Source organism: Humulus lupulus, chromosome 9 (genome assembly GCF_963169125.1).
Source record: "Humulus lupulus chromosome 9, drHumLupu1.1, whole genome shotgun sequence".
NCBI lineage: Eukaryota > Viridiplantae > Streptophyta > Magnoliopsida > Rosales > Cannabaceae > Humulus > Humulus lupulus.
The window spans coordinates 44,063,080-44,086,245 of record NC_084801.1 but is presented as its reverse complement, the minus strand read 5'-3'; the positions used below and the strand labels follow the sequence as shown (position 1 = coordinate 44,086,245).

General features: G+C 36.0%; 2 protein-coding genes across 2 annotated transcripts; one reads left to right on the top strand and one right to left on the bottom strand.

The window, feature by feature from the left end:
• Nucleotides 1-1,393: 1,393 nt before the first annotated feature.
• Nucleotides 1,394-2,493, top strand: LOC133799659 (uncharacterized). The gene is made up of 2 exons (XM_062237658.1): nucleotides 1,394-1,408; nucleotides 1,583-2,493. The coding sequence occupies exons 1-2, from the start codon at nucleotides 1,394-1,396 to the stop codon at nucleotides 2,411-2,413; spliced, it is 846 nt and encodes a 281-aa protein (XP_062093642.1). The 3' UTR covers nucleotides 2,414-2,493.
• Nucleotides 2,494-5,965: 3,472 nt separating this feature from the next.
• On the bottom strand, nucleotides 5,966-8,361 carry LOC133801063 (DNA replication complex GINS protein SLD5). Its single transcript, XM_062239191.1, has 6 exons — nucleotides 8,067-8,361; nucleotides 7,737-7,859; nucleotides 7,457-7,539; nucleotides 7,272-7,381; nucleotides 6,463-6,562; nucleotides 5,966-6,358 (listed from the first exon to the last, which is right to left on the bottom strand). The coding sequence occupies exons 1-6, from the start codon at nucleotides 8,250-8,252 to the stop codon at nucleotides 6,244-6,246; spliced, it is 717 nt and encodes a 238-aa protein (XP_062095175.1). The 5' UTR covers nucleotides 8,253-8,361; the 3' UTR covers nucleotides 5,966-6,243.
• Nucleotides 8,362-23,166: the final 14,805 nt, after the last annotated feature.

The following is a 23,166-nucleotide window of genomic DNA, read 5'->3' as shown; positions in this document are numbered from 1 at the left end:
ATATATATATATATACATATACATGATTAAATCGTCAAAGGACCCTGAACAGATTTGACCAAATCAGTAAACAATGTGTTTTCCTCTTTCATCTTTTCCCCATGTATTGTATGCTATTGTCTGTTTCGGTCTAGGTAGTGGTTTGATTTGAATCATTTTTAATACATATGTATATATTAGGTACAATCTTTGTTGCACTGATTATATATATAAATATGTATATATATATTATATTTGATCATGACTTTTAAATGATATGTTTTGTTTAAAGCACTCAGAGAGTGCATTTTTGTTTATGTCACTGATATAATTTTTTATTTTTTTTGTATGAAACATATATAGTGCAATACACATTTGGTCTTGTTGACCTTTTCGTTTGTGCATGAATGCTTATTGTTCATATTTATTTATTTTTTTAACGTTGACAAACAGAGAGCACATCATCATTCCTTCAAAGACATAGTTGAATTTTTCTTTGACCAAGATTGTGTCCCCTTTATGCTATGATGAGAACATATAGATACACATATATTTAGATCTCTTAATATATTGTGTGAATAGAAAGCTGAAAACAAGTCAAATGTCATTGGAGGCATTTGTATTTCACTGAATATGTATTTAATCTTCTTTTCTTTTCCTTTTAAAGGACACATAACATCCTTTTTTGGTTTGATTTTGTAGCTTGAATTCTCTGTACCGTAATTTTCCTGGAGATTGGGCTTTACAAGGATTTTGGATTATTATAAAGCCTTTTTTTTTTTTTTTTTCATTGTGACATGTAATGGTTTAATATATATATATATATATATATATATATGTAGATGCTCATATTCATCCGTGAATGATTTTTTTATCAAATAATTTGGACTTTGTTTGCTTAAAACAAAGAAATTAACTCAAGCAATTATTTTGATTTCAGATTTTGATAAGGTATTTGGTTTTGGCCAAATTTGTACTTTCTTTGATTTTACTGTTCTCAACCAAAATTAACATTTTTTAAAGATAATTTTGACAGCATAACATACCAACTTTATTTTGAAGAAAAATAAACTGAGGATAGAATGAGTGCATTCCGTAAATTTGGAACGGAATGAGTGCATTCCATAGCTTTTTTTGGATGAGTGCATCCATTAATTAATTTTTTTTTTTAGGCAGAATGAGTGCATTTCATATTGTTTTTTTTTTCTTTTGGATGAGTGCATCCGTCAATTTTTAGGGGCGGAATGAGTGCATTCCATATTAGATGAAGAGAAAGAAATGAGTGCATTCCATCATAGAGCAAGAGAAAGCCAAGAAAGAAGAAGAAATTTAGGGATAGATATTTACCTATGAAACTTGAGCGATTTGAAGAAATATTGTGAAAATAAAGTGGAGAAAGTGGGGAGTGGTCAGAATGGGAAGTGGGAAGGTGGAGAGAATAATGAGAATATTTATTTTTACTTTTTCTCCTTTACTCCAAACCAATTTTTTTTCTTTTATTATTTATTTATTTATTAATAATAAAAAAAAAACGGTTCAACAATATTCTTGAAATTTATATTAAGACATTTCTAAACTTAGGAATCTCTGATAGTAACATTAGCGCGATCATTTTTACTTACAACCTATACACAACACAATTCTTATTTTTAAAAGAGTAATTAGCAGCAAAACTCTCTATTATACATTTAACCCCTATTTTTTTAAGGTGAAACCTCTCAATCCCCATTCTGTTAGGAAATCCATTGTTCACATTGATTCCCTCCGTTATGTCTCCCAACCTTCCTACGGGTCCATTTCAAATCGTGTCCAGCTCATCACATTTTTTAAGAAGGAGGTTGTACGATCCAAGTCGAGTAATTTAATAACGCTTTTACAGATTGGGAGCAGTGAGTCGAGGAACTCGGCCATGGACTCGCTGTTGAGTCTTCTCCATGAGGATGATAAGAACGTGATGATCGTCGTTGCCCAAGGTGTGGTTCCGGTTTTGGTTTGGTTAATGGATTCAAGCTCGGTGGAAATGAAGGAGAAGACCGTGGCGGCGATTTCAAGAGTTTCCATGGTTGATAGTTGCAAACACGTTTTGCTCGCAGAAGGTTTGAATCACTTGCTTAGGGTACTCGATTCGGGTAGTGGCTTTGCCAAGGAGAAAGCTTGTGTAGATCTCCATCAATCTTTGAGTTTCTCGAAACAGAATGCCGAAGCAATTGGTTGTAGAGGTGGGATTTCATCTCCATTGGAGATTTGTCAAGGAAGAACATCTGGCTCGGAAGCTTCTACAGCTGGGGTTTTGAGAAACTTAGCCTCTTTCCCTGAAATCAAAGAGAATTTTGTCGAGGAAAATGGGGTTGTTGTCCTTTTGGGCATAGCGAGTTCAGGGACGGTATTAGCTCAGGAAAACGCAATTGGGTGTCTGTGTAATTTGGTTACTTGATGACGAAAGTTTCAAACTTTCTATTACAATTGAAGGTGGTGTTAGAAATAGGATAGTGGAGAAGACCAATATATATATATATATATATTAATATATTTAATTGAAGAATAGAAATGAAAAACAATACAATAGAAAGAATAAACCAAAGCCGAGGCACGCGAAACACGCTTTTCTTAAAGCAGATTTGCCCCTTCTACCTGAACGGTGCTAGAGAATTCGTGAGCAACCACTTCCCAGGATACAACAGCTATCAAGCAAGACGAATGCACCACTGCGTATGTTTAGGCGAACTTGAAACAAACCTTCCCTCTATCACTAAAAAATACTACAGAGACTGAAGAGAGAAAAAGACTAAGTGTGTGATATTCTGTATTAGTGTGCCTAGAATGAAAGGAGAAGCCTCTTTTATAGGCTTCATGGAGAGTTGAAAAATGTGTGAATCAAATGCATTAATGCCCAAATATCCAACAAATCTGGTATCTTAATATCTGAAAATCAATCAGAATTAAATACCTTTATACTGGTAATATCAGCAATTACCCAAAGTGATTTTCTGATAATCAATCAGAATTAATCACACAATATTCTGATATCTTAATTTTGACAAAAGTGATTTGCCAAAATCAATCAGAATAAATCACATAATATTCATATAATATTATATTTAATCAAGGTGATTTGTTGAATCATTTCCATTTAGGCATCAATTTCTCATTCACTCAATTTTTTCCAACAATCCCCCACATGAATGAAATTGATCAACATTAAGAAACAAAGACTCGACACGACTCGACACAACAAGGTGATAGAGTTCTCTGATTGATACCTGCATAGGATAGGTGGGTGTTAGCCTTTGAACCTTCCCTAGTGAGAATATATTTACTTTACTAACTGATCAGTAGACGCGATGTCTTTGAACTATTCTGTCATTTGTGTAAATGATGATATATCTCACACAGATATCTTTCCGGCATAGTTTCGGTTCTCATGGTTATGTTCATTTTGTCCGTGAACATCTGCCTAGTTCTGTGAGAGGTTTTAGAGAATTGAGCCCCCACAATTCTCCTTCGAAGCGGCCCCACTTCTTTCTCACATAGGTGACCTCTTATCTAAGAGCAATCCCGCATTACTCTGCTCGGACTACCGATGCGTAAGGGTCATTAAAAGCTTGAGCTTAACCTCTTTTATAATGGGCATCACTGTTTCAGCATTGGAATGAGTAGGGGTAATCCCCCACAGTGATCCTACTCAGTCTTAATAACTAGGTTGTCCCATTGAACCTAGATCTTGGGATCTCTAGTCAACTAGGTTGGGTTTCCTTTATATCAACCTTAATTTCCTTTGGGCTTTTAAGTCCCATTCCTTCTGATGTCTTTTCAACTTGATCTCTATTTAACCCTTTGGTTAGCAGATCCGCAATGTTATCTTTTGATTTCACATAATCAATCGAGATAACTCCAGTTGAGATCAGTTGTCTAACGAAATTATGTCGTCGACGTATGTGTCTAGACTTACCGTTATACAAAACATTTTGTGCCCGACCAATTGTTGCTTGGTTATCACAATATATGCATATTGCGGGCACAGGTTTAGGCCATTCTGGAATATCCTCCAAGAAATTACGCAACCATTATGCTTCTTCACTACATTTATCCAGAGCTACAAACTCAGATTCCATCGTGGATCTAGTGATTACAGTATATTGGAGCAATCCATCTAATTTCAAGTCATTTAAATTTCCACTTGTTCCACCTTTCCCCTGTTCCTGAAGAACTTTAAAGGCATTCTGTTTCTTGTCTAACACAGCTTTAATAAGCTTTCCTTTCCCTCGTGAATTCCCTGTTTTCTTAGGCACTTCCCAATTCTCCTTATTATTAGAGCCAGGAGTTAAAGCCAGATCCTGAATACCACCAGCAGCATCTCTAATAACCTCAATCCCTGCCTTTTCATTTCTCCCCTCCACATCCTTAACAGGTTCAGGAACTCCTGCTGAACCCTCTGTGATTGTATCAGTAGCAACAACACCTGAGCCAGTAGGAACTCCATCCGTTTCCAGAGCAGAAACTTCCTTCTTAATCCAACTTTTAGATCCAGTTTTCTTGCATTTAACCATATTGTGGCCGAAACCTTTGCAGTTATTGCATTTAATGGGCAGCCACTCATACTCAACAAATTGCTCTTGAACTTGACCCTTTTCGTTCACAAAATATATAATAAATGGCGGGTTATCAGAGATTTCCATTTCAACTAGGATTCTCGCATATCTAATCATCGATCTTTCCTTTGTAACTTTATCCACCATAATAGGTTTCCCTATAGTATTGACCAATGCACTGAGACATTTCTGGCCCCAATACTGAAGACCAAGATTAGGCAGGCGAATCCATTAGGGAACCGAACGAACTAACCTGATGGTATCAAGATCTTGTGTCCAAGGTCTCACAATCACTGGTTTCTTGTCAAATTGCACAATGCCAGTTTCCAGAACAAAGTCCCTGGTAGCCTCATCGTTGAATTTAACTATGGTCAGCCCCATATTCGTTTCACAAAACCTTCAAAAACAGCAAATGGGGGGTTAGCTCCCATCACCATACAGATCACAGCTGAGTTCCAATTTTGAGCCTGTTCAGCAACCTCAGCCAAATCTAGCTGAGCAACTCTCTTCCCATCTTTTACAATTGGCTCCTCATAGTGAAGTTTAGCCGCCTCACTTATCACCTGCTTATCCTTAAGCTTTGCCCAATGCGATTGAGCAGAGACTATAAAATCTTCTTTCACGGACCCATCCCCCCTATTAGTATCGAGCATCTCATCTTCCAGGCTAGTACAACCATCACCACCAGCAGGGGCCAAATCCTTCTCGACGGAAACATTGTCCGACCTAGCCTTCCCTTCAGATAATTTCAGTAAAGTATCTACCTCAGAAGGCAAACGTTCTGCCACAATCGTTGATGAAGGGACCTCCTCATTCTGAGATCTGGATGGAGGCTTTCGAGCGATCTTCTTCTTCTTCATCGGAGAGAAGCAAGAGCACTATGCACGCCTTTTTTTAATTATTATTTGCTCCCTTTATTATTTTAATTTAATTTAGATTTTTTTAAGTTTTTAATTTCTCTCATTTTTGTTTTGTTAATTTTAATTTTAAAAATTCATGTGGTTGTGAGACATAAAGGAGGAAATCAACGTGAACAATGGATTTGCTAATGTTTCATTGGGGGGTGGTCAAGGTAAAGATAAACGTGAACAATGGATTTGCTAAGGTTTCATTGGGGGGTGGTTAAGGTAATGATAAAGGGTTTTGTCGCTAGTTACTTTTTATAATTTTGATTTGTAACTCTTTTCACAATTTTGATTTGTAAGAAATCAATCTTTTATGCTTGGATAAATTAGTCAATTAGTAGACTGAAACACAACTAGTTTCCTTGCAGGTCGAATGCTTTAGGTTATTAGAATCTTATATCATAGCAAATCAACAACCTTTTATATGAGAATTTAGAGAGATTTTAACTTACAAATTTAGTAGCACAATTTTATATAGTGATAATTAACAGCTTGAAACGGAAGGTATAGTTGGCTTTGATCCTGTCATGAAAATATGTAAATAGTTCAGAAATATGCTTCCAAATCGTAGGGCAGACGAAGCTGATCAATCAACCCCACATTTCGTTCTCCTAATTTGTTTTTTGGGTTGCTACAAGGCAGTAGCATGACTTGCATATCCCCAAAATCAATAAATAGATTGGTAACACAAGGTACTATAAAACATCATAGGAAACTAGGAGGGCCAACTGACATAATAATTTTTGTTTTCCCTTTAATGGGTCGTATATTCAATATAAATCAATTCTTCCTTCCTCTACAAACTTCTTTATCGGCTTGTAACGAACAAAGTATAACACATTAGGCTCCATTTCAAAGGGTTCCTCCAACGGTCTCTGATTTCCCCTACCAAAAGCAACACTCCAGTTAGCAAGCAAAAGTAACAAGTAAGAGCTACAGAAAATTGGGGGAAAGGAGCTTTAGTACATCTGAGACATATGATAGACTACCTGTGATCAGCATTCCCATCATCCATGTCCTCAAGCTGAATGTGCCCAAGATAATACTTGGTCTTACAGACGACAAACACGTCTAACTGCGGTTTTGGGACTGAAATTCATATAAAACAAATATGAAAATAATTACGTCTTGTTTTCACCACCGAAAGTCATATATGCTACGAATGTGATGGACATAATGATAAAGAACTAACTCTGCTATGTACCACATTTCTATTTTGACATTTAGAAGAAAAAGAAGGCACCAAAATATAATATCCACAGTCAGGTGCTCTCCTATTAACAAATTTCCGTTCAGATAAGACTATGATCCAATCACTAGCAAATGGCTCTGCGGGATAAAGCATTTCTTTATGCTTGCATTTCTAGATACAGAAACCTTATTGAAAATGGAGCCAAACAATGTCATCCAAACAATCACTACTGAAATGATATATCATTTTCAGCATCCAAAAAAAATGAGGACTGTACTTATGTAAGCGCCATTAGCAGATTGAGCCACTAATGTGTATTTTTAGAGGAAGGCTGTCAGTAAAATAAAATTAGAAGCAATACCAATAGTGCTCAAAGATGTTACTAAAATGAGGGCAGAGATTGGCCCTATATGGATAATAAAGCAGGACAGTGTAATATAGGAGCCTCTCTCAACCAATATATGAGGAATTACAAGCGCTATGGAAGACCAAATATTCCTACATTTATAGACATAACAGGCATCGGCAAACAGCCAAATGCACCTACAAAAAATAATAGCATACTATAAATAAAAGGTAAAAAGAATTGAAAAATTGTTTTATTACCCATGTCAGTCTCTTCACTTATTATCGATTGTTGGAGTATAGACTGATAATTATCTGGTAATTTTGAGAGAACACTCTCTTCAAGATGCATCTTCAAATCATCACACGACCTGCGACCGCAAAATTATTTAAATTACATAAACAAATACTGTTCTCACTAAAAAGAGTACTATTAAATATTTTACCTTTCAGCAAACAACTTCTCTTCTTTAGAAAGACGGTTGAAGAGGTCAGTTGACTTCAAAATGTGGAACATGTATTTCTCAATCTGCATTTTAGAACAAACTTAATCCATAGAACAATTAAATGATCCAAACCTTTTTTCTTCACTATCTTAATTATGGGATATCGTCAAATGTAGCAGGGGACGAATGTATTATTCATTTTTCCTTCACGCTCAAATATGGAAATTCCCACACAACAGCCAACCCAAGATAAATAAATACATGAATAAGGAATGGCTACCTTTTGGAGACGAATACGAAGGTATGACCTCAACAAGAATTGGGTTCTGTCCAAATCCATCTGGTAGAGAGATACTGTCAACGGATCGACTCCACTCTCCACAAATTCATCTACAGTCTCTTCCTAAATAACAAGTATAACACTGGATCAATAAAGAAAATGAAGTAAAAACTAGTTTTCCGTGTCAACATAGAAAAATCACAACATTACGTTTGTATTAATAGCCAGTTATTTACCTAGTTACTAAATAACACAATCAATATCCAACTAATCACCCCGAAGATATAAATATGTGCATAGAAAGATCAAGAATTGAGAGCTAGGGTTTACCATCAACTGGATCTGTTCTCTGATTCGATCAATCAAAGCAGTCTCGAACTGAAAAATCTCCGGCGCCGCCTTCTCCCGTCGCCAAATCCTCTTCAGATGGTCCACATCCGTCATCGAAATTAACGACTCGTAATCGTCCGTTTCTGGAACACCCGAACCCAAACCGGAACCGGAACCCGACGCCATTGATATGTAAGGACCGAATACTTCTAGGTGTCTTCGAATTTTGATATTAATGTTTATTTCTTCTTCTTCTGATCTCTAGAAAGAGATAATGTTGCAATTTGGCGCCAAAATAGAGACAGGAGAAGTGACTGTGATGGTTGCGCGCGTAAACATGACATCTATTTGCATGTGACACGTGATAAGCAATAAAACGATGCGTTTTGTATCTGGGTTATTCTCTATTATAAGGGAAATTTGCTTTAAAAGTGCCAAATATTTTGAGTTTGTTATCGGCAATTTTTTTTCCTTTTTTGCGGGTTAAGTTAAGTTCCAAAGTTCGTAAAACAATAATTTCATTCATTAGGTATTAGGTCTGTTAAGTGTTGACTTCGTAATCGGTCCGGTCACAAATATTTATAAATTTTAATTATAATACTGGGGACGACGTCTTTAAAAGTCTGACAGAGCTCGGTAGTATGTTCAGATTTGGATATGAATCTCGGTTTTCATTTTTTTTAGTGTCAGATTTTGGTTGGGTATGAATTTTGGAGATTTCAATTTTAATGTTTGATTTTATATTGAAGTAAAGATTGAAATTTTTATTTTTATTTGGTTGGGTTTTTTATTTTCATAAAAGAAAAAATTTGTGTTTTGTTAGTTGGAAAGTGTAGGGATAAGAAGAAGAAGAAGGGGATAAATACTTATTTTTTTTTGTTTGGTTTGATTTAGTGTTTTTATTCATAAGTTTTTTTTTTAATTTTAATTTTAAATTGATTTTTAAATATTTTTCTAATTTAAAATTAATTATAATTCAAATTTAAAAATATTTATGACTAGATCAGTCACGAAGTGACATGTATCAGTCCAGTTAACTCGTGAAAAGAAAATGAGAATATATCAATAACAAACCTTAAACATTGGGTACTCTGTAAACTTTCCCTATACATCCCTCTCGGCCAAGCTGATGTGGGTGCCTTGGGCCCACATATTTAGTATTTATTATTAAATTTTTAAAAAGTTTTTTTTTTATATATTAGTGACAATGAACTTCATCAAAGAAAAACTAAAACCATTGTCAATACAATCAAATGAACAAACCAAAGTTTAAGGCTATACACATAAAGGAAAACTAGGCCACCAAACTTTGGATTGTTCCATAGACAAGACAAGTTTTTCAAAAGAGCGGGCTATTGAGTTAGCTACTCGGAGATAATGAGAGAAAGTAATTACTGGGAAATCTTGACAAAGGAACAAAACATCATTAATCACCACTCCTCGAGAAGAATTAGAAACTAACTTCTTGTGAATAACACCATATACTTGGAGACAATATGTCTCTAGGTTGATATGCGAGTAACCTAGTCTCCTGTAGAGGAGAAGACCCTAAAGAACAAAAAAGGCTTCGACGATATGCAGTTTTAGAGCTATATTAAGACGGATGTAGATAAGACCAAAGACTGTCCTAGAATTGTCTCTTAAAATAACTCTAAGTTAATCCCATATTAAACTTGGCAATATTTAAACCAACATCGATGTTAACTTGATAGTCCTAGTCCCAATAGGAGGAGGAAACCACCCACCATCAACATCATGGTCTTTCCTCATCTTCATCACCATTTGAGTATTCTTCCAAGAAGATGTTAGCTACCGGTGAAAATAATCAAGAGTAATCAAGAGCCCAATCAATAGCAAACTCCTTGCTAATACAAGAGCATGAAAAGTGGACCCATGAGCTGAGCTGCAAATTGCAAACCTTGATAGTATTTATTCCTATACAAGCCAAATTAACAAAGGTTAGAATCCAGCTAAGTGAGACTCTCCAAATGAACAGTTCTGTCTTAGACGGGATATTAAAGTACCAAAGCTTGTTTCATCATGGTAAAGGGAGAGAAGTAGTTAAAGCTTGCCCAAACCAAGACAACTGAACCACAACCAAATAATTGCTTTTAACTGTGAATTGACTAGTCTCTTCATTCCTACATATGATCCCATTTGGTAAGGTCTTGAAGAAGCACGAAAGAGATAGGATTGCAATAGGTTCACTTTGCACAAAAGCTTCGCACACCAAAGGGACATCCCACCCTCCATTGGGCAACATGAGATGCTCCCCCTTAGCAAAATGAGGTAAAATATGAGTGGATAGAGAACAAGAAACATTTTTTTTCAGGGAAGGGAGGGGTGGGGAATCCAAACATCCTTATAAAATAATACATATTTCTCATCCCCAACTTTCCAACGAGCACCCACCTCAAAAATTTCATGTCCCCATAAAGTACTACACCAAATGAAAGAAGCTTTTTGAGTTTTTATTTACCTACAAAAAGAATTCATAGCATATTAAAAGCCTTTCATATCAGGTCCCACAAGAGAGTTTGTCATATTATATAATTGGAAAGCTTGTTTAATGAAGAAAGATTAATTGAAGAGATTTTTTTTTTCGAAAACTAAGCCACAATCCTTTTTATGGTAATAATGTCTCTCCTAAGAACACGAATTCCATTTTTATGAGTGCTAACATCGCCATCCCACCAGAATCAAGCACAAATGCAATCAATCTCATGAATAAGGGCATTCGTAGTCTGAAAAGATTCATTGAGTGTGTAGGGATGGCTTGCATTACCAATTTTAAAATAACTTATTTACTCCATGTTGAAAATAATTTGGACTTCCACCCAAAGAGCTTCCTCCAAAATTTGTCTCTAATAGACTAGAATAAACCGCTCTTACTTTTACCAACAAGACAAGGCAAACTAAGATAGCTCATGGCAAGGGACCAACTCCACACTCAAACAATGAGTAAGCTAGGATCTATCGGAGTTGGAAACTTGGAGAAAGAAACATACTGCAAATTTATAGAAGTTAACACACTGCTTCAAATCGTTTTCAAGTTGAGATTGGTTGAATATAATGGTCAAGTAGTAATACACAAGGTGGTGTAAAACACTTAACAAATTCACTTAAGTTGAAGTATCACTACTACAAAACTGGGCTTTCCCGACACCCAACCACGACAATCAACTCTGTTGACTGTCGTAATTGTTTAGTGGGACTCTACGCCGATAGTTAAAAACTGTAGGCATAGAGACCAACGCCGACAGATAATAACTTTCACTATTGCTTTTGACTGTCGCTATTGACCTCAATGGCAACAGTTAATTTCAATTGTAAAAGTTGGTTTTTTTTTTTTTAAAAAGAAGACAATTAAATTGTTAATATAATTAGCTCCTTGTAAAAAATTTGTTATTATAATTTATAAGTTTTTAGATTTGTATACAAATGTGTTATTTAAATCATAATTTTTTATTTAAAATAAATATAAATTATTTTTTTAAAAATTAAAAGTATAACTTTTAATGGTACGCATTGTGTGTCCTAAAAAAAAAAATCGTTGCCAGTAATGGCGACACCTATTAACTGTCGGCATTGCCAGCAATAGCGACACTTAATAACTGTCGGCGTAGCCAGCAACGGCGACACCTAATAACTGTTGGCGTTGGCAGCAACGGCGACACTTAATAACTGTCGGCGTACCTAGCAACAGCGACGCCTAATAACTGTCGGCGTAGCCAGCAACGGCGACACCTAATAACTGTCGGCATAGCTACCCCTACGCCGGCATAGGAAAATACGACAGTTAGTCGATTGTCGTCGTTGCTCAATAGCGACAGTTAAAAACTGTCGGGAAATCCCATTTTTGTAGTAGTGTATAATTATGAGTTTTTGTTGCAGGCTTCTATAATTGACTTTTTTTCCCCTAAAGTAATACAATGAGGTATCTAAGCGTGCCCAAAATATTTGGAAAAATTTGGAGATGTTTTAGTCGCTTTTGGAGAAGTTGACCAGGCCTGGAGGTGACACGTTTCCTGGAAAGAGGGGACGCATCGTGCCTAATTTTCACGTTGGAAGAAACATACCAAGTGACGTGCCTGCTATAGAGTGACACATCGCTTTCCAAGATACATGTCGCCATAAGCAACGTGTCACCTGTTTATTCCATACATATGCATTTTTAAGCTCCAAATGATGTGTTTAAATACTCTGATCCATTAGTTATACTTAATGACAGTTCCTAATTTAAAAATGGGTCATTTAGAGTTGTGAAACCTTGATTTCACTTTTCAACTCCCTCCCTATGCTCTCTTTGTCTAGCTCTCTATGAACACTCATTTTAACAAGAAAATCATCATGAATGACTTGATTTGTGTGATTTTTCAAATGTTTGTTTAATCCCACTTTTTATTCTATCTTGCAGAAGCTTCAAGCAGCTTTGGGAAGGCTTGGGATTGAGATTTTGGGCAGCGATACTCTCTTGTATAAGCCTTCAGTTCTTCATAATTATTTCTTTGACATAGGATGTCCTGATTTCGTTTTTTTTTTTTTTTCAGTTTCCCATTTTTTTTTTCATTTCTCTTTTAATAATTTTATTATAATTTTTGGGGTGATTCCATTTATCTAGGTGGTATAATTTCACTATCTACTTTATGTCAATTTATAGATTATGCTTTGATTTTTTAATACTCGAGATTTGCCTTCATACTATGCATATGGTTCCTGATTAGTCTCTAGAGTTTGTATAATTGAGTTAATTCTATTTAATCATTTTTTATTTAAAGTTTGAAAGCCACAAATTCTCACATTTCATACTAGGATAAAATCTCATTTAGTCTACAATACACATTATAAGTAGCTTTAAAGAAAAATATGTTATCATCAGCAAAGAAAAAATGAGATATCAAAGGACTATATTTAACATAAGACATTTCTTGAAAAATCATATGCAAATTAGTACAATGAATAAGAGATGATAACCCTTCAGCATAAATAAGGAAGTGATAAGGGGATAGGGTGTCACCTCATCTCAGACCTCTTGTAAATACTATATGACCATAGCTCTCATCATTAATTAGGACCTAATAGCTAACAAAATAAGTACAAGCATAAATTTCAATAACCTAATCCTCATGGAAACCCAATCTCAATATCATGTGGAAAATAAAAAGCCAATTCCCATTATCATATGCTTTGGAAATATCAACTTTAAGAGCCACAAAAAATGTTTTCCCTTTTTTAATTCTCCTAATTGTATGCAATGCATTCATTCAACACCAATAATGACATTAGCAGTTATAAGTCTACTTGGAAGAAATAAACTTTGTTCTTTTGGTATTACACCGCCCAAACTTTTTCTCATTCGATTAGTCATAGCTTTTGCAATGATCTTATAAAGAACATTACAAAAGCTTATGGGGCGAAACTCAGAGGCTTTGGGAGGATCTTTGACCTTTTGGATGAAAGTTATAAAAGTCTCATTCAACAAAGAAACATCATCATTCCCATTCGTAAAACCATGATAGACCTTGCAAACATCACCTCCAATCACATTCAAAATTTCTAATAGAATCACGCATATATCCCATCTTTACCGAGACGCTTATTGGGGACCATTTGGAAAAGTGCTTGCTTAACATCATATTTTAGTGAGCTCCTATAGAAGTTAAGTATTCATTCTATCATTCACACGACAAGAAATCGTTTCAATAGCTCGTTCAATGTTTTAGGGGTTGTTATAAGTAAAGAGTGAAGAGAAATAACTCGCAAATATACTCAATGTTTTGGAGTTGTATTAATATTTTTTTACTGTTTCTTAATATTTAAGGAGATATTTATGTCAATTTACTAAAATTATATATTTGGTAATGTTGGGAATTTATGGCTCACAAACTTTAAATCAACAATGTATAAAGGTAATTATCTCATTAATACAAGCCTAATAAACTAATCAAGAATTATATTCTTAATATGAAGGCAATTCTTGAAAAATCAAAGATTAAATCATAATCTAGAAAATTACATAAAATAGAGAGTGAAAAGACACCACCTAGATAAATAAAATCACCACAGAAAAATATAATAGAACCATTAAAAGAGAAATGACAAAAAGTAATGGGAAACTCAAAAACGAAATTAAAACATTCTATGTTACATAATTTGAAATCCTTGAACCAAAGCTTGCCACAATGAAAATCCTTATCCCAAATCTCTAATCCTAGTCTTTCCCAAGTTGTTCGAGGCTTCTAAAATGGTGGAATGAGAAGTGAGATGTAACAAGCCTTGAAAATCACAAAAGTCAAGCAAATCTTTGTGACTTTCTTGGAGAAAAGAGTATCCTTAGAAAGCTAGAGAGAGTGGGAATGAGAGTTTAGAGAGAGAATTGAGAAGTGTGATCAAGGCTTCGCAACACTCTAAGATATTTTTTTTTATAGTTTAGGTACTGTCATTAGGCTTAACTAATATGATGGGACCTTTTAAACACATCCTTTGGAGCCAAAAGTGCAACTTTCAGCACTGTGGGTAGTGACATGTTGCTGCCCAGGCAACATGTTTCCTACTAACAAGTGACATGTTTCCTGTCAACTATCTGCTCACTATTGTGAGCTTAAGCGATGTGTCGCTTCCGGACAAGCAACACATCGCCTCTCAAGCTAGTCAACCTCATCATTTTTATGTCAAATCAACTCCAAATGTTCCCAAATTTTTTGGGAATGGTTAGATATCTTATTGTATCACTTTGGATTAAAAAAAATATCAATTATAGATGCCTACAACAAAGTATCATATTTTAACTTCAACTTAAGTGAAAGTCGTTAAGTATTTTTTACCTCATTGTGTAAACAACTTAACTATTATATTTAATCACTCTCAACATTCCCCCACTTGGTTAAATATAATCATCCATATCTAACCCAAAATAAGTTTGGTGCATAAAGAAAGTACCTTTAGATTTGAACTTTACCTTAGTGAAAACATTACAATGTCTTCTCAAAATCCTTGGTTGCATCAAGGCATTGAGCCAGTTACCCCTAGTGATAAGACCGGTAACACCTCACACACCTTCACTTGCCCACTCATTTTCTCACTTTGCGTGCTTATCACTATTTATGGCCTTGTGCTCATCCATTCATGAACTTTTTGGGGAGAAACTTTTACTCACATGAGAGACGACACCACCTCTATGTTCACATAAGTGAAGTTCTTACAATATTTTTGCTATATTTAGAGATGTTTGTTACTCTCAATTGAACTTAATTAAAAGTCTTGAGCTTAACCCTCATTCGGTAGCAACCAACACTAACCATCTTACATTGGACTTACAATTATTTAGTGTTGAAAATTATCCACTTATCAATGACTTGTTCTTACCCATTGAAATCTACACTCGATGTTGATGGGATTTGAGTTGGGTTGCCATCATTGTTGAATCTCTTATTCAAGGAGTTTCAGTCCCATCTCTCTGAATGTAGAACTTACCAAACCTCTTGTAAGAGGTTTGGTGAATGGATCCCCTAAGTTCTCACTAGTTCTCACATATGAGATCGATATGATTCTATCTTGAATCAATTGTATCACATTATCATATCTTAAACTTATATGTATAGAATTCTCATTATAGTGCCATTATAGGCTCTAGACTATCACAATGTATTAAGATCATCGATACTTCATTCTTGGAAATCAGGGTATCCAACATGAGATCTCTAAGCCACTCGACATCTTTGTCGGTTGCCGCTAGAGCTATAAACTCAGCCTCCATGGTTAAGTGTGGGATACATGTTTGTTTCTTTGAACCCCAAGAAACTGCTCCTCCTTCAAGCATAAGCACCCAATCAATTTCAGAGAGATTTTCTCCCACACTCGATATCCAACTTGTGTAAGAATATCCTTCAAGTATCATAGGGAACCCTGAATATTAAAGGCATAGTTTCTTGGTCCTTTTAAAGTACACTAGAACTCTCTCTCAATAGTCTTCCAATTCTCGATACTTAGATTGCTAGTAAACCTACTTAGTCTACTAAACACATAACTAATATCATATCTTGTACAATAAGTGGCATACATTAGACTCCTTAATGCACTTGCATACTCAAGTTGAGTCACCTCTCTACCATTTTTCTTTTCAAACTTTATACTTAAATCAAATGGCGCATTTGCCTCTTTGATTTTGAAATGACTAAACTTGTCAAACACTTTCTCAACATAGTGAGCTTGACTTAAGGCAGAACCCCTCTATTTCTTCTCAATTCTATACCCAAAATGGTATCAACATTTCCAAGGTTCTTAATTTTGAAAGTGAAAGATAGAAATCCCTTTGTTTTTACTATGACTCTCATCTCATCACCCAAACTCAACATATCATCAACATATAGGCACACCAAGATGACATAGTCATCATAAGTCTTAGAGTATAAGCACTTATCTACATTATTGTCTATAAATGCCCGAAGTCTAACATGTCTCATTTGATCCCAACTTTTTAATCTTTTTGCTTCTCCAAGGCAATATAGGTTGCTCATCAACCTTTGGATCTTCCTCACAAAATTCTCCAACACATATGGGTTCTTAAGAGTTGTTATCACAATATAACAATTTTTTTTTTAAGATATCCACTTCTTTTGATTCAATTATCACATTAGACTCCAAGTCTAATAACCTATAGGCCTTGTAGCATCCTAAATTTGCTAATAAGGCTTAGGGCCTTGATTAGCATGCCTGGAGGGCAATAAGTGGTTTATTATGTTAATGTGTGAATTTGATGGGTATGAGATTAGAAATGCATGTTCAGGTGAATTAAATATGCATGTTTGGTTATTAGGGGCATATTTGTAATTTTAGCTCGCTGAGAGCATGAATGTGATTATTGTGATATATTTGTGATATATTCGTGTTGCACGATCCGAGACAGTCCTAGGGAGCTGTTTAGCTAGAAAGTCACAACGAGGTCGAGTACCCGACTCGGGGCAAGTCAAGGGGTATTTCGGGCATTAGACGTTTCATGGGGTTATCGGGTTATGAAAATAAATATTTGGAGATATATTTGAAGTTAGAGTGTTTAGGAGGGAATATCGGGGAAATTTACCATTTTTCCCTCGGGGACGTTTTTGGTACTCCGAGCCTTTGAGGTAACCTTAGAGACTTAAGTTAAGAAAAAACAAACTAAGGAAGTATTCAGAAGCTAAGGGAAACCGACCCAAACCTCTTCTCTCTCTTTTTTTTTTTTCTTTCTCTAAGCCATACCAAGGGGAACTTTGAAGATCAAGCTAGGAATTGGAGCTCTAAAATTGGGGATTAGCTCAGTTTCAATTTGGGGATTCAAGCAGAGGCTAAGGAAAGCTTTAAATTGTGATTTTAGCTATTTAATTATGTGATTATTGGTCGGGTTTCTATTTTTCTTGAGGTTTTGAAGTTGGAGATTGGAATTGGGATATGATGAGTTTTAAAGCTAGATTTTGTTAGGTTTTGTTGCTGAGACTTTTCTAGGACTTCTGTGATAAATGAATTGGATTGTTAGGTTGATTTTGGGGTAAATTGGCTTGGTTTTGGTGGTAAAAATGGAGGATTTTTCTGGGTTCGAAGGGTCGGGCTGCGACATTGTTCTTGCTGAGCCGCGACCCTCTAGAACACTTGGGAGGCTAGGAAGAAGGGTGAGCCGCAACACACCCTAGCTTGGGCCACGACGCGCATGCCCTGTTTTGGGGTTGGGGTTTCTGGTTGAGGCGGACCGCGGCATGGGTTCATGGGGCCGTGACACTTAGTGTGTTTTTGGACTCCAAGGAGGTTTTAGGCTCAGGAATCCAAAAGTTAAGGCTCAAGATGGATTTTATCTCCCAGATTGATAGAATTCAAGGACTTGGAAACTAGAATTGTGACCCAAAGTTATTTGGTGGAATAGAACTTGATGGATGGATGTTATTTGTAACGACCCAAATTTACTAATAAGGCTTAAGGGCCTTGATTAGTGTGCCGGGAGGGCATAACTGGATTATATGTGATTTAATGAGTAAAAGCATGTTATATGATTATTTGAATATCTAAGATGCATGACTATGTTTATTAGTATGCATGTAGGCCCTGATTAGGTTAGAAGGGCATAATCGTAATTTTGGCCAGTTGAGGGCATAACTGTATATATTTGTGATAAATTTTTGAGACCACATTATTATGTGGATATATTTGTAATTTGTGACTCGAGACAATCCTGGTGAGCGGTTTAGTGAAAAAGTCACGGCGGAGATTTATGCCCGGCTCGGGGCGAGCTTGGGGGTATTTCTGGGAATTTAGAGAATATATTGGAGTCTATTTTGATATTGAGGAATTTAATTGGTGATTAGTTAGGTGTTGGGAAGTAAGCAGAAAATATTAGAGACACTCAAGGAATTAGCGGGAATTGGGTGTAATGACCAAAATGCCCCTAGGTTGATTTAAAGGCTTAGAGATAATGGGAGGGTATTATGGTCATTTGGATTATAAGGGATAAGAGTTAAATTGCTTTATGCCTTAGTGGAAAGTCTAGAGTCTGAAGGAAGTTAAAGGAAAGAAGAAGAAGAAGAAAGAAGGAAAATAGAGGCCATATCTTCACCCATTCGGTTTAGGTTTCTACCTCAATTCCTAAAGGAATTTGAAGCTGAAACTCAAGGAGATTCTAGGCAGGAGCTTGGGGTTATAGTCTTTGGTTTGGCTTGAAGAAATTAGCAAGAACAATCCATCCATCTAAGGTAAGATTTTGAGGTTAATATTCAGTTCCTGGTAATGGCGTTAAGCTAGTTTTTCTAAGCAAAGTTCTGTGGGAATCCTAGGAAGTTGAGGCTAAGGATTTGAGGAGGAGAAGGCTAAGAAAGAGTGGGAGACAACCTAGGCTAAGCTCATCTAGCAAAGGTAAGGAATTCTAGTTCAAGTTCTGTGGTTTCAGTTGTTGTTTTTATTAAGTTTCTTAGCTTTAGGTCCAGCCATGGTGATTCCTTTGATTTGGGGTGCATGTGATTGAGTTATGTGTGGTTGGGATGTTTGGGATGAGTAGAGGATGTTGTTAGGCTTGTTTTTATGTTTGGTTGAAGTTTGGAAGAGTTTTGGTAAGGTTTGGCTCGGGGAAAATCGAAGGAGGAAAATGCAGGGTTTGCTGTGCTGTGACTAGCGCTACAGCGCTAGTCACTGTGCGCTGTAGCGCTAGGCTAAGTGGTCTGGGGATTTTTAGGCTCTGTTTGTAGTGCTGTAGCGCTCTCCTTAGAGCGCTGTAGCGCTACCCTGTTTCCAAAAAGGGGTTTTTGGGTTATTTTCAAGGGTTTTTGCCCGGGGGCTCGGGGTTTGATTCCACCACCCCGATTGGTGGAACTGGGGCTTCCCGAGGGCTCGGGATTGGTCCCGAGGCTAGGTTTTGGACTTGAGGTTTGGTGATGATTCTGATCTATGGCTGTGACTAGGTGTACGCTAGGGCTCGGACGGGATCGTGCTTGGGGATCAAATTGAACAAAGCTAGCGAATCCAAAGGTAAGAAAACTGCACCTGGTTATGTGTTTGTGATGGGACTAAGAGCTCCCTATATCTGTATGATGTCATAGATGGTATTATGCCATGGGACATGCGATAAACGGCCTAAGGGTTCCGTAAATTATACTTGCGCACACGGCGCGGCTCGGCCATTGGTAGCTGAGGACATCTTAATATTCATTGAGCTCGTTTTAAGTGGGTCGGAGTCAGTGGGATAAATAGAGGGTGCGGCCTAAGGGTGTTAACCCTAGTTATCATGTGTGAATTGATTGGTGATATGGAATGATATACTTGGTATGCTGAATACTTGAATAACACGAATGCTTAGACTGTTGAGTAAATGCTTATGCGGTATGAGTTATCTGGTTGTCTGCTGAATGATTATGCTCTGTTATTGTGTTTTCTTGTTGGGCCTTGGTTCACGGGTGCTACGTGTGCAGGTAAAGGCAAAGGCAAGTTGGACCAAACCTGAGATGGAGAGCTGCGGGGCTGAATGTACATAGTCAGCTGTTCGGCCGCCACGACCAAGGAGTGGAACAGGACGAGGAATGCTTAACCGTCTGTTTTGCCTTAGAGTGGCTAATCATTGTATCCAAATCTTGAATCTTTTGTAAACAGTCTTTAACTTATTACTTTTGGGATCCCATGAAAAAAGAAAATGTTTATTTATGAGAAATGCAGCTTTTGAGACCAAAATCTTTTAACCCTAGTTCAACTATAGTTTCAGTAACACGTTTTGAATTAAACGACTTGATTAGCAAGTCTTGCACCTTTATAAACACACAGTGTAACGGTCTTGGCTATCCAGGGCGTTACATTATTGATGCATTGTGACTAGGTTTTTAGTGAGGCTCAGACTAGGGGACTGTGCTCGGGACATCGGTGCTTGGAAAGCTCGGGACACAGGTAAGAAAATTATTGTACCTGTAGAGTAGGGCGAGGCCCTATAGTTGTGTTGCAGGGTATGACCCTATATGATTGTGTTGCAGGGTGTAGCCCCCATTGATTATGTTTATATGTGTTTAAGTATTTGTTTAATTATGCTATGTGTGCATATATGTTAATGAACGGAAAGAGCTGGAAACGGCGAAGGCCGAGAACGGCGAGGGCCGGGAACGACAAAGGTCGAGTACGGCAAGAGGCTGGGAGCAGCGTTAGGCACGCGAAGTGCGAGTTTCCAGGGTGAGACCCTATAGGATACATAGGATATCCTCATAGTGTAGACCGCGAACCCAGGGCCTGGTAAAGCGCCTGGGACGGCATGCCCGTTATGTGTTTAGCCTGTTGGCGGTTTTATTATGTGCTGAATGGTGGTTATGCATATGTTATTTGCTTGTGTGGAGTTTTCTTGCTGGGCTTCGGCTCACGGGTGCTCTGTGGTGCAGGTAAGAGCAAGGAGAAAGTCGACCAACCATGAGTACGGAGAGTGTGAAGCGACACGTACATGTTTGGCCTGCCTGGCTGCCACGACCAAGGGTATTTTTGGGAGATGTTTGTACTAAACTTGATTTTGTCGTTTAGTCGACTTTAATTACATTTTTGAGTTGTAAATATTTCTAAACAGTATTTTGGGATCCCAAATGTATATCGCTTTATAAATTTTAATGAATGATGATATTTTCAAATCATATGACTTTTATTGCGATTTAGCTACACTTTTAACCTAAAACCTCGATTAGCGGGTTAATTGCACGTTTTAAACTCACTTGGTAACGACTCTAAGGAAGTAGGGCGTTACAAGCCTTCCCCTATTTGAGGCATAGCAACAATTGCATACTTAACGACCCTTGGACCCAACTTGGCTCTTTTAGGCTCATTTGTCATGCAATAAGCAAGGCACCCCCACACTTTAAGATAACCTAATGTTATACCCAATTTTTGAGATAAGTAACATTAGCTAAAAAATGGTGGATAATAACTAAACATCAGTTTAATAATGTATTAGTTCAAGAACGATAGCGAAAGGTTTACCGAGCAAAAGTAAGAGAATCAGCTCGAAAGACAATTGTCATGTCAGCTTGGAGGGTTAAAATGATCATCTCACCAAAAGGCATTAAAAATGATGGAGAATCAATATTTAATTAACAGTTACACTTTTGTAAGAAACTTTTTAGATATTTACTAATATAACCATTTATTTTGTATTTAGAATTTGAATTAGATATTTTGTAACTTCCCCTATAATCATGGGAAGGTAATCGGATACCAGTTCTATAAATATAGGTTGTACTCATTTATTTATTCACACACAAATTCTTGTATTGGAAAAACTCTATGAAATTGCTTTTTGGCTTTAACATAAAATTCATTAATAAGAGTGACTCGTGGATGTAGGTAGATTTTAACTACTAATCCACATAAAATTCTTGTGTCTTTCTAACATAATCGTTTAATTCTCTTCAATTTTGGTTGACAAAGAACTATGTCAACACCTAAGTTAGGCAACTTTCATCTCTATAACGTATATGGAGACACGTTGTTCTTTTTCATAGGAATTTGATTTAATATATGGCACATAGCATGCAAAGCTTCGCCCCACAAATTATAACACAATTTAGCTTGTAAAGGTATAGAGTCAATCATCTCAAGATATGTCATATTCTTTCTTTCAACTATCCAATGTTGTTGTGGAATGTATGTAGTACATTCATGAATAATGTCACGTAGTTCCCATAAAACATTAAAATCATTTAAAAATTAATCACCGCATGCATCACTTCTAAGAGTCTTAATTTTATTTTCCAATTAATATTCTGCTTCAACTTTATAAATTCTAAATGCATTAAATGCAACGTTTTGAATTTTCGAAACTACTTCAAAAATACTTGTTGGGAATATTTTAAGTTATGAATATTTTATGATATAATATTATTGGGAAACCAATCTAGAGTTAGCTTATCTTAGCCAAAGTTATGGAAAAACTCGATTTGTGATCAAACCGAAAATCCTAGTCGGGAAAAATTTCGAAATGATGAAATTATCATGAACAATTAATTATGGAAATTTTTTTGGGCATAGGATTATTAATAACTATTAAGAGGATTTAATTCAATGAAATTCTTGGAAGAGAATTTTAATTTGTATTTTGTGAGAAAATGCTTAATAAGCTTGATTATGGAAATTATTTGGTAAATATATTCCACAAATAAACTATAGGGTAACTAAATTCCATGTGATATAATTAATTAAAGTAACTATGGTAAGTTTTGTTGACTAAAGTAAAAATAGGGTCCAAAGCCCAAAGTTTTAAAAGAAAATGGAATTGAGTTAAAGATTATAAAAAAAATAAAAATAAACAAGAATAATCTTCATAAATGAGATTTTTATTAAAATTGTCACCTTAAAAATATTTTTATTAAGTAACTATTCTTCCAAAGTTTTCATAAATTAAAATATTATTTTCATTTTATTAATTAATAGATAATCTTTGCTTTTTCCTCAAAGACTAAGAGTTTAGAAAGTACCTCGAGAATTTTAGTTAGTATATTTTAAAAAGGATTCTAAACTAAGCAACAATTAAGTCAAGAGTTAAATCTAGTTTCACTTAAAGTCGTGGATAAGTATCGAAAAACTAGCAGTATGGGCGAGCCTTAGGACTGAGACCATATAATAGGTA

Excerpts from the sequence above, each read along its gene's own strand:
- LOC133801063 (XM_062239191.1), bottom strand. The coding sequence starts at position 8,252 with ATGGCGTCGGGTTCCGGTTCCGGTTTGGGTTCGGGTGTTCCAGAAACG. Across the intron at positions 7,860-8,066 it reads GAGAACAGATCCAGTTGATG|GAAGAGACTGTAGATGAATT; the intron begins GTAAACCCTAGC and ends CTTGTTATTTAG. Across the intron at positions 6,359-6,462 it reads GATGGGAATGCTGATCACAG|GGGAAATCAGAGACCGTTGG; the intron begins GTAGTCTATCAT and ends TGCTTTTGGTAG.